The 11,314-nt window shown below is 43.3% G+C and overlaps 1 protein-coding gene across 1 annotated transcript; it reads right to left on the reverse strand.

Annotated features, from left to right (window-relative positions):
• Positions 1–3,056: 3,056 nt before the first annotated feature.
• Positions 3,057–4,931, reverse strand: LOC131243970 (cytochrome P450 86A1-like). Its single transcript, XM_058243632.1, has one exon. It carries the CDS (start codon positions 4,870–4,872, stop codon positions 3,313–3,315), a length of 1,560 nt encoding a protein of 519 aa, XP_058099615.1. The 5' UTR covers positions 4,873–4,931; the 3' UTR covers positions 3,057–3,312.
• Positions 4,932–11,314: the final 6,383 nt, after the last annotated feature.

Consider the following 11,314-nt stretch of genomic DNA (forward strand, 5'->3'; position numbering starts at 1 on the left):
AGGCAAAAATGCCTTTAGTGTAATCCTAACCCCGACCGTATGTAGGGCTCACCATAATGTTTATCATAAATCCAACCCATTCATCTGTTTTTCTATCTCATATTAGGGCATGGGGCCAAAAATAGGCAAGTCCAAAGCTTATCAAGGACCCCACTAGCCCCAAGATGGTGGAGTTCTATCCCCACTATTTCATGTTGTTTGGACAATTAGACCTTTGGATTAGCCTCATTTTTTGGCATATGCGGATGACAAAATAGATGGATGGGTGGATGTTTAATTTACACTATTAAATATTAGTTTGGCTCACATGAGCTTTGGATCGACTTTATTTTTGGGCACATGTCCTAATATGAGTTTGGCCTTCTCATCAAGATTCTTCCAATCATCGTCACTCATAAATATTCGTCGCTCCTCAATAGCTTCATATTCTCATTGTTTAGTTAATAGGTTAATCATCTTAACCTTCCATAACTCAGAATTATTTTTACCTGAGTACTTCTCAATATCATACTTAGAATTTTTCATTGATACTAATCTTTCAGATCCAAAGTTTGCGCCCCAATGATAGCTCTCATACCACTTGTTGGGAGACCGCGGAAGCACACAGAGGGGGATCTAAGATAGCAATCCAATGGGAGCAAACAATAACGAAAAGAACACAACAATTTTAATGTGAAAAAACCATTGCGAAAAAAAAAAAATCACGGCACAGAGTTACAAATATCACTATGAAAGTAGAATTACAAAGTAAAGAGCTTACCAGATTCGAACAACATCGAATCTCACCATTGCTACATTCTTTGAAACCCTATGACAATTTACAAAACCTTAAATACTCTCTCAATCCCGTTTACATCCATATTTATATAAGCTTATAAGGAATCTCAAAAAAAAATCAGAAACAAATCCCGTAAAATCGTAATTCTACATAAATCTGCACCGATCAGTTCAATGGAATCGAACACAGTTTGATGTCATTGAAATTTATCCTTCAATGGCATCGAAGTCATGTCGATGATATCGAACTAACACCCAAACTGTCCAGAGACATAACATGAAAAACCGATTTTCTCCTATTTGCATCGATCCATGTTTGATGGCATCGAACAGCTACCGATAGCATCGAAAAAATACCCAGTTAATCCAGCGACTAATTAGAGAAAATTTGAAAAATCTCAATGGGATCGAGCACTATTCGATAACCTTGAAGTGACATCGAGCACTATTCAATGTCATCGAAGTTACATCGAACAGACTGTCGATAGCATCGACAAACCTTGTAACCGACTTGATTTAAGGTATCAATTACAACAACTTTATTACGATGATCAGCAACATCCAAACACTGTCGATGAAAATTAATGGTTAAAAATATTTTGTTAGTCACTCATATGATCTTGAACTTGTGGCCCATCCAAGACTTAGAATTTCATCATTTTCGGGCAAAGTATATATTTTAATGGATTTATTACAACCATTGTGTCAAACAATACATACTTTCACTAAGTAGATATATTAAAGTTGTAATTAAATTCAAACCCCTATAAATATACCATGCATAGCTACTTTTGGATTATGATTTTGAATCCTGAGTACCAAACATAGTGGGAGAGTTTCAAATCCATGATGTTCCAAATCCACTCTCCTTGACAAACCCTTAAGAAGATATTTGGCGCATGGAATTAGATGGGATTAAGTGGGAAAATATATGATTTGGAAATAATTATATTGTTAATTTAATTTAAACTGTCCAAAAAATTATAATTTAAATGTATCATTCATAAAAATAAATAAATCAATATTTATTGAAATAACTATCAAATTTGTTGACATTTATTTAAAATGGAAAATACAGTAATCCAATTGCGCTTCTTCGTAAACAAGTACCTGCTAATTAAAGATTAAGACGGTTCAACTCACCCAAATTGGGGAATGCGACTAATTGACACACATGGGCACTTGGACCAATGAGCTTATTGTTGAAATAGGGTGTGGCTTCGGGATTCACCAAGGTGGGCCGGACCCTGACTGAGGGGCCCACCGTGATGTATGTGACTACATATAGGCTGTCCATCCTTATTGAAAGCTCATTTTAACGCATGATCGAAAATACGAAGCAGATCCAAATCTTAGATGGACCGTGGTAGAGGAAATAGTGGTAATTGACCATTAAAAACTTCCTGTAAGCCACAAAAGCTGTGGATCAAGATGATACTTGTGTGGTATCTTTATCTAGGTCTTTGTGACCTTATCGACAGGCTAGGTGACAAATAAACATACCAGTCGAATTCATGAAGTTTTTAATGGAGATTCAATCAAGACTTTTTCCTATGGTGTGGTTCACCTAAGATTTGGGTCAGCTTCATTTTTGGGATAATGCCCTAAAATGATCCGTAAAAAAAAGGTTGGACGGTGTGGATTTAAGGCACATGCATCACTGTGAGCCCCCACAGTCAGGGGTCCCACCAACCTCGTGAATCCGGGGATCCACCGAAGCTGCCCCCGTTGAAATGCACAACACCTACCACGGAGCGGTTTAGGTAAGACCCCAGGCTCACCCAAGAAGGTGCGGCCATTACCGTGGGGCCCACTTTGATGTATGTATTCAGTGTCCACGCTTTCCATCTAGCATCATCCCAAACTCCTAATTTTGTGTGGCCTGAGCCCAGCCCATTGAGAGGGACAAAGCACAGACGGGTTTTGACAATTGAGGCCCCGTATCTGTAGATGATGTGGCGCCACTGTATGGTTATCCCAGAGGTTATACCCATTATGGAATGCATGTATGGTGACCTAGACCGTCCAATCGATACATCTGGAAATGGTCCGTTTCTCCATTACTCTCTAGCTGTCCGTTTTTGTAGGCTGCTGTTTGATGGATTAGTTCTGTCCAATCACCTAAATTATTGGCTATCATTAATCAACAGTGGGACATTTCAAACTAACGGTTAGGATGGGCACAAGATTTTGACAGAGGCCGATCACTTCAACTGATCGTATCCGTGGGGCCCACTCACCATATAAGTCTTCATGATCAATGGATGCATGCTTAACAATGATATAGAAGCATTTTTCATCATAATTTATAAAGAAAAATAATTAAAAGGAGAAAATTACATCCTCTTTTTTTTTTTTTGAATGAAGCATTCTTATACACACGACAAACAGAGAGAAAAAGACTCGAGTATCCCATGAGTGTAAAATGACGAAAACACCCTCGGGAGGGAACGAAAGACACCACCACCACACGTGCATGCATGCATGCGGAAGACGCGGATTCCAAAGTTACGAAAATACCCTCCAACGCGAAGACTAATGACAAGCGGCGCCCGATCCGACGGTCGCGAGATCCCTCCGACTAACGTACACACGCAGCCCGTTCTTCATGAAAAGCGTCAGCGACATCTTCTGCTCCACCCGGTGACCGGGGACTGGCTCCAGCTGGTGCCGCAGGAGTACGGACGATGCGATCGTCTTCATCTGCAGGTATGCCAGGTCCTTTCCCAGGCACGTCCTCGGCCCCCCATTGAACGCCATGAACGTGTAACCGTCCTTGGGCATCTCGAACCGATCGCCCGACAGCGAAATCCACCGTTCCGGCCGAAAATCCGTACAATCCTCCCCCCATATTGCCTTCATCCTCCCCACCGAGTATATGGAGTACGTTATCGTCGAGCCAGCCGGCACGACCGTCCCGTCCGGTAGCGTATCGCTGGATACGGCGTACTTCGAGTCCTCCGGCACGGACGGATATAACCGTAGCGTTTCGGCCAGAGCAGCTTTTAAGTAGATGAGCTTCTCCAGCTCCTCGAAGTTCAAAGGCTCTTCGATCCACGTAGATCGGTCCTCTCCACGTGTCTCCTTCAGGACCGTTGATATTTCGGAGAGGATCTTGGACTCGACACGTGGATTTTTCATGATGAGGTGGAAGAACCAGCTGAGCGCGACGGATGACGTGTCGCGGCCTGCGAGCACGAAGTTGAGAGCAATGCGACGGAGGACGGAGCTGGGGTAGGAATTTCCGTTACTATCACGTTTCTTAAAGAAGCGGGAGAGGAGGTCGTCTGATGGCGCTTGCTTCCTGGCCGTGATGGCATCTGTCATGTAATTATCTACAACTTGGATGCTCTTTTTCAAAGTCGCTTCGGTGCCGAACCCGAGGAGCTTCTTCAGCCTCCACAGGAACTCGGGGTAGAGCATGCGCTGGAGGGTCGATTCAGTGGCGGAGTCGAAAGCGGACGCGAAACGGTTGTCGGGCAGCTCGGGCGAGAGCGTCTCCGGGTCTTTTCCAAACGTCAGACCGCAGATGTTATCAAACGTCAGGCGCAGGAGAAGATCCTGCAGGTCCACGTGGACGTTATCGTCAGACGCCTTGGCTAAAATGCGCCACAGGCGCAGCTTAATGGAGCGGTTGACCCAGCGGGCCATGGCCTGGCGGAGCGTGCGGGTCGTGAACTCGAGTGCAGCCGTCTTCCGTTGGGTAAGCCACGTCTCTCCATCGCTATTGAAGATTCCCTGACCGAGGAGATCGTGGAACGCGGCCTGCCAGATGGGGCCCTTGGGGTAGTTATCGAATCGCGAGCGAAGTATGTGCTCCATGTTTTTTGGATTGCACGTGACAGTCACGAGGCACTGCCCGCGTGCGAAGAACGGGAGTGCGAGCGTCGTGGTCTGGTATGTGAGAGAAGCGGTTCTCTTGAGATTGGAAGCGATCCAGTCGTGCATGCGGGACCGGTTCGAGATCAGACCGGGGAGGCTGCCGAGGAGCGGCCAGACCTTTGGACCGGTTAATGACATGGCCAGGAACCAGAACCAGATTGCATATGCTGATGTGGCAAGGACGAGGAAGTAGAAGAGAGTGAGAGTATCCATGTGAGCTGAATAGAAAGAGAGATAGGAAGGGAGAGAAGTGGAGTGAGGAAAGAGAGTGGGTTGGAGTGAGTATATATACGGAGTTATGGTGTATAGCCTTTGGATTGTTTTTTTGGGCGATTGGGAGTGCACGGAAAGAAATGTAGGGAAAAGAGGGGATGGGATTCTTTTTAGACCAAGGTGGTGTTTGTAGGAGGGGTTGTTGGGAAATTACGGTGTTTTGATTTTCATGCACGTAAACGTGACGAAAGTGAGGTTTGTTTTTCTTTAGTCCTCATGACATGGTTAGAGTAGGAGATCACAGCCGCTCATCAGGATATCCCCCATTCTCTTAATGACATGTCTCAGGAATTGGATGAATGAATTAATCAGGTGGGCCACAAGTCAACAAGAAAATAAAAATAAAAAATAAAAAAGGTAGAGGTTGGTGAAATCAACGTACAAGTTTAGCCCACCTAATGATCCTGTTGGCATGATGAACGGATGTGATCAAAGGATGAATTTAAAGACCAGTCCTGAAAGAATTAATTATTTTGGAAATATATGGTACAACCCACTGGGCTGAAGGGATCCAACTAAACTTAAGCCATTTCAAATTTTAGGTGGGCCACTAACGGTGAATAGATAGATTTTAGGGTTACCGTAGATTGTTGTGTTGCGTCCCACCCTACTTTTGGGTCGATAGAGATGATTCTTCCAAAAGAACAACTTTATATTCAACGTACAGATCATGGGTTGGGCCCCACACATCTTAAATCTCCTCGTGCTGCTACATCCGAGTTTCTAATCTTGGGCATTTTTTCAGCTGAGTGTGGACCGCGTCGTGTTATATTTTGAACCGCACGTTTTTAAAGCTAATTTGAAACTTTAGAACTGTCCCATCAAGGACCAATTTTGAAATGGACCATCTAGACTGCGATCGCGTCAGATCAAGACTCTGGATGACTTAACTATGGGCTCCGCTACAAACATAAAACCAGGTATACTATGGACGCGAGTCGCGTGGTGAGGACTGTAAGGGGCCCACCATGATGTATGTGTTTTATCCACACCGTCCATCCATTTTGTCAGCTCATTTGATCCAAAACTCAAGTGGACAGTACCATACGAACAGTGGGGATAATGATGCCCACCATTGAAACCTTCTTAGGGCCCACCATGATGTTTATTTGATATACATTAAGTCGCACACCAGGATGAAGGCAAAACACAAATTTCAGCTTGATTCAAAACTTCTGATGTCCCTGATAAGTTTTCAACGGTAAGAGTTCAATCCCGGCTGTTTTTTATCGTGTGGTACACGTGAGCTTTGGATCTGTCTCATTTTTGAGCTCATGCTCTCTGAAATGAGTGGCCAACCGGATGGACGGCGTCGATAAAACACATGCATAATGGTGGAGCCCGCAGAAGTACCGACACCAACGTACCTTCGTGGTGCCGGGGTCACTACGCAATCCGCGATATTATACCATGTATCCCAGATCATACGATTCCATTTATTAAGTTGTGCTGTCTCATCCACAGGACATGTAACACTTACACGGATCGAACCATTCGATCCATACCGTCCAAATAATACAATCGGATTATGATAGACTATAACCTGAAAATCATACTGACCGAACGATCTCAAACACAAAAATTGGTGGAAATCAAATGGACGGCTGAGAATGTAGCGATCAACGTTCAATTGTTAGCAATGGAAGAGCAGTGAATTTTGGGCCGCTCTCCATCAATAGTGAGACCTACAACATGCAGAGGAGGTACAAAAGGCTGTGGTGAACAATCACTACAGTATAAACTGGGCCTCTTTACGTGTCCTGTAATGTATGTTTGCGTGCGCTGGCGTGCATACCACGAGCATACACACGAAACGTGTGGAAATTCGGAGAAATTTTCTAGACTTTTGCTTGCGGGGGTGGAGTAAGGAGGAGCGGGAGAAGAGCCAGCGCACATGCACAAGCAACTACCTTACGCCATCGATCTTCTAGACCAAGAGCTTCGCCATTTTTACGTACACGTGGACCTCACGTGATGTTACGCCGATTGCCTGATGACCGGTCCACCGTGATGTATGTGTTTTATCCAGGCTGTCCATCTGTTTTGCCACCTCATTTTAGTGCATGAACCCTAAAAGTGAGACAGATCCAAAGCGCAAGTGGATCACACCACAGGAAACAATAGTGATTAGATGCCTACCATTGAAAATTTCTTGGGGGCCACAGAAGTTTTTGATCAAGTTGATATTTGTATTTTCTATTCGTCCAAGTCTTTCTAACGTTATTAACAGCGTGGATGACAAATAAACATCACTGTGAGGCTTAGGAAGGTTTCAACGGTCGATGTCGTTATCACCCCTGTTCCCTGTGGTGCGGTCCACTTAAGCTTTGGATCTGACTCATTTTTTGGGCTAATGCCTTTAAATGATCTGCCAAAATGGATGGACTGCGTGGATAAAACACGTACATCACAGTGGGCCCTGTGGAGTTGGGTCATCAGGCAATCCACGTCCCACCTGATGATAGGATGCGCCAGCTTTTGTAGAATGGGAGATGCACGACGTGGCCCACCCAATGAACGAAGCAGACCCAACGTACATATGTTAAAGTTGGCAGATGTGGGGAGAGTAGTATTCTCATGGATACTCTCGCATTTCTCATCAGCAGTCCCACTTTTTCAGCACATGGTTGGCTCACCTGATTATCAGACCAGACTGATTTTAGGGTCACTTCATATACCCGCTGGTGGCACATGCGATCTTTCTCATACGTGGCACATGTGGGAAGATTAGGATTCGAGATTCTGCGAATAACCAACCCAAATATCATGCATGTTCGACCGTGTATATAGAGGATGATACGGTACATCATGGTGGGGCCCACACAACCCAACCTCACGGGGAGTTCGCATGAGCTCTACCATATAGAACCTTTTCCCATATATGTGTGTGTAACTCGGATATGGCATTTTAGATATGACATGTCGTGTAGTTGATGGGAAGGTTGTAATTCTAACTAGTGCACTTAGGATCCTTCTCTTGCTCGGGTGGTAGACTCTCGGGTGTTTCAACTCTGGGTCAAGGGTTCGAGTATCCATAGGTATTAAAATCCCACCATGGCGTGAGTGTGCGGAGGTGTGTGTGCGTGTGTGAAAAAAAAAAAAAAAAACTAGCACACTTAGGGGGTGTTTGGCGCATGGTGTTGAGAAGGATTAAGTGGAATGGGATTCAAAAAATATAATTATTACATATGACAGGAATTGTCCCCTGTTATCATGGGATAAACCTAATTCCATGCTATGTTTGTAATACGGTGACATTCACTCTTTAGTTTACTGTACATTGAATAAATATACCCACCATCATTTGAAACTGTTGAGAATAACACGTGTTATATCCAAACCGTGTATCTATTTTCTAACCTCATTTTATGGCATGGGCCTAAAAATGAGGCAGATTCAAAACTTATGTGACCCCGAAGAAGTTTTCAATGATAAGTGTTTAATCCTCGCTGCTTTTTGTGGTGGGGCCACTTAAGCTTCAGATCTACCTGATTTTTTGGCCCATGCTCTAAAATGATCTCAAAAAATGAATGGATGGTGTGGATATAGCCCACACATCATGGTGGGACCTACACAACTTGCTAACATTGAGTGGCATTGGCACAAGACCAAATGCAATTCCATCTAATCTAATTCCAAGCTTTTTCTTTTTTCCCAAACATTGAGTGGAATTGGCATGGGGCCAAATGCAATTCCATCCCACCTAATCCCATCTAATACCATGCACCAAACACCCCCTTAGGTTTTCAAGTTGTGATTTAAGCCTATGGATATCCATTGCACCTAATCAGTCTCGGTGCTTACTCGACCTCGGTCCGGATTACTCTAGGCCAAACCTGGACTCATATCGAGTCAAGCATGCTGGACTTGGGTCGAGTTCAGGTCATGTTTATTTCAAAACTGGATCGAATTGGGTCAATCCTAACTCAGCCAACTCGATCGAAAGCAGCTTGCTAACTGAGTAACTCAATACCCTTAGCATATTTGAGTAAACTCTGTGGGGTCCACTCTTATTTATTTATTTTATCAACTCAGTTAATACATATTTAACAGATAATTTTAGGGCTTAAGGCCAAAACAGAAGCATATCCAAAGCTCAAGTGGACCACACCACAGGAAACAATGTTGAACCTCTACCATTGAAAAATTCTTGAAGGCCACATAAGCTTTGGATCAAGCTGCTGTTTGTGGTTTCTCTTCATCCATGTCTTTTTAATATTATGAACAGGTTGGATGACAAATAAACATTATTGTGGGCCCTTGCAAGGTTTCAATGGTAGAAATCATTATTCCACACTGTTTCATGTGGCATGGTCCACTTGAGCTTTATATTTTATTCAATTTTGGGATCAAAGCTTAAAATTAGCATTAAAAATGGATGGACGGTGTGGATAAACCACAAACATTCACAGTGGGCCCAAATGAGTTTACTCTGTACCATAAAAGCATACTGAGTAACTCAGTACTTAATCCGATTTCAACTAGACTCAATGCCCAGCTCTAGTAGCAGGCAATCCACATCTATTATATATGGGTCATGTCCATTTCTATCCCGAGCCCAATCCGCCAGCTCTGCCCATTTAGCTGAGCGCAAACCCACCTCAAAAGCAGGTCAAGCTAGTTGACCCGAGGGTCAAGTCGACCCATGCCACCCTATTTGTTAATATTGATACGGAGTCGGAGAGAAAAGATAGTGTAGAGAAAGAGAGAGAGGTTGGTTAAAACCGTTTAACAGCATTGAAAATGTGAGATGGGGGATTACTGACACCGCATGGGGCGGAAATTACCGAGTCCTCCCTTTATAGAAAGTAATTGATTTTGGTGACGGGTGCAAGCTCTACCCTCCATAGGGAAAGCGACTGAGAAGAGAGTTTCAATTGACATCCGACTGTTACGACATTCGTCTTTATACGTGAAGGATTTATATCATCCTACCAAGAGAAGGTGGACCTGGCATATGTGGACGTCATTCTCTACCTTTTAAATTGTGGGTCCCATCGTTATGTGGCACTGTCCTAATCATCCAATCCGCTTCTCTTGTTTGGCCTTTTTACTTTCTCACTTTCAATGTCATGACCACCATCCTAATTAAGATCAGAACCATCCAAACGGTCTTTGTGTAAAATACCCTCATGCCCCCACCAAGTGATCATCCAAACCGTCTAGAAATACCTATGGTAGGATATCATCACATGGACTTCATGCTAAGGTGAACTATATCTAGGAGATGCTTTCCTGGACCGTTGTTTTTAAATCTAATCAATTTGTATGGATGATGATATATATTATAAGTGAAACTTCTACCAACTGAACATCTCCGTGGTCCTGTTCATCTACCGGAGACTTATCCTTTACATGTGATGCCCATGGTTTGATATAAACCGTTGATCTTATGTGATCCACTCTGGATGGGACCTACCCCAAAGATCATAATCTTTAGATATTTTGCCCTTTTCTGTTGAATATGGATGGTTGCTGTAACTTTTTCAGGCATACTATTGTTTACCACAATAAATAAATAAATAAATAATAAAAATCTTCTGTAATTCTGATTTTCCAAAGAAGCCTCTAACCAAATTTTCTTCGTCTTCATAATTTATTTCTTTTTAAAATAGCGGAGTCAAGCGTTGTGGGGGCCACCAACACGTGTCCCTCTCTTCTATGTGCTGTGTCCGGTTTTAGGTTAGCGGTCATGGAGCTCATGGCAGCGTAAGCAAGAAAATCCATGAGGCCAGCCTGACCAAAAAGTTTTTAGTGGTAGCTGTTCAATATTCCCACTGTCTTGTGGTGTGGCCCACTAGAGTTTTGAATCAGCCTTATTTTTTGAGTTCACCTAACATGAGCTATCATAATGGATGGAGTGGATATAATACAAACGTCCCGATGGGCCCCAACAGTTGCCTAAGTTGAGAGATAAGGGGCCACTTGCCCGGCCTTGTTCCGGTCAACTCACCTTTAAGACCAAAATGAGTCGCACTGAGTCACCGAGTCTTTTAATCATGTTTTTGAAACTTCAAATTAGTAAAGGCCTTCTTTAGTAAAATCAAAATCCCTGCTACCTTGAGGTTGACAGGTAATTTAGGAAATCATCACGGAGATCCCATTTTCCTTAATTAAGACACAAGGTGCTCTGTCAACCTCGACTTTTATACCATAAGGGCTTGATTTCCGGGGTCCCTGGTCCATACTTGACTTTCCTAACCCAATGTGGTCTTCCTGTCTCATACCATGTCAAACAACCACTTGCTCTAAAAGCTCGATCCATTAGAGGATAGTATATCAATGTATATCAAGGAAATTTATCATGTAGCGTATGAAAATGATACACTACAACTTGTTGTATCATAATGTAGTATGATCTAATTATGATGTGGCATCTTAG

The sequence above is a fragment of the Magnolia sinica genome, chromosome 4, assembly GCF_029962835.1.
Source record: "Magnolia sinica isolate HGM2019 chromosome 4, MsV1, whole genome shotgun sequence".
Lineage (NCBI taxonomy): Eukaryota > Viridiplantae > Streptophyta > Magnoliopsida > Magnoliales > Magnoliaceae > Magnolia > Magnolia sinica.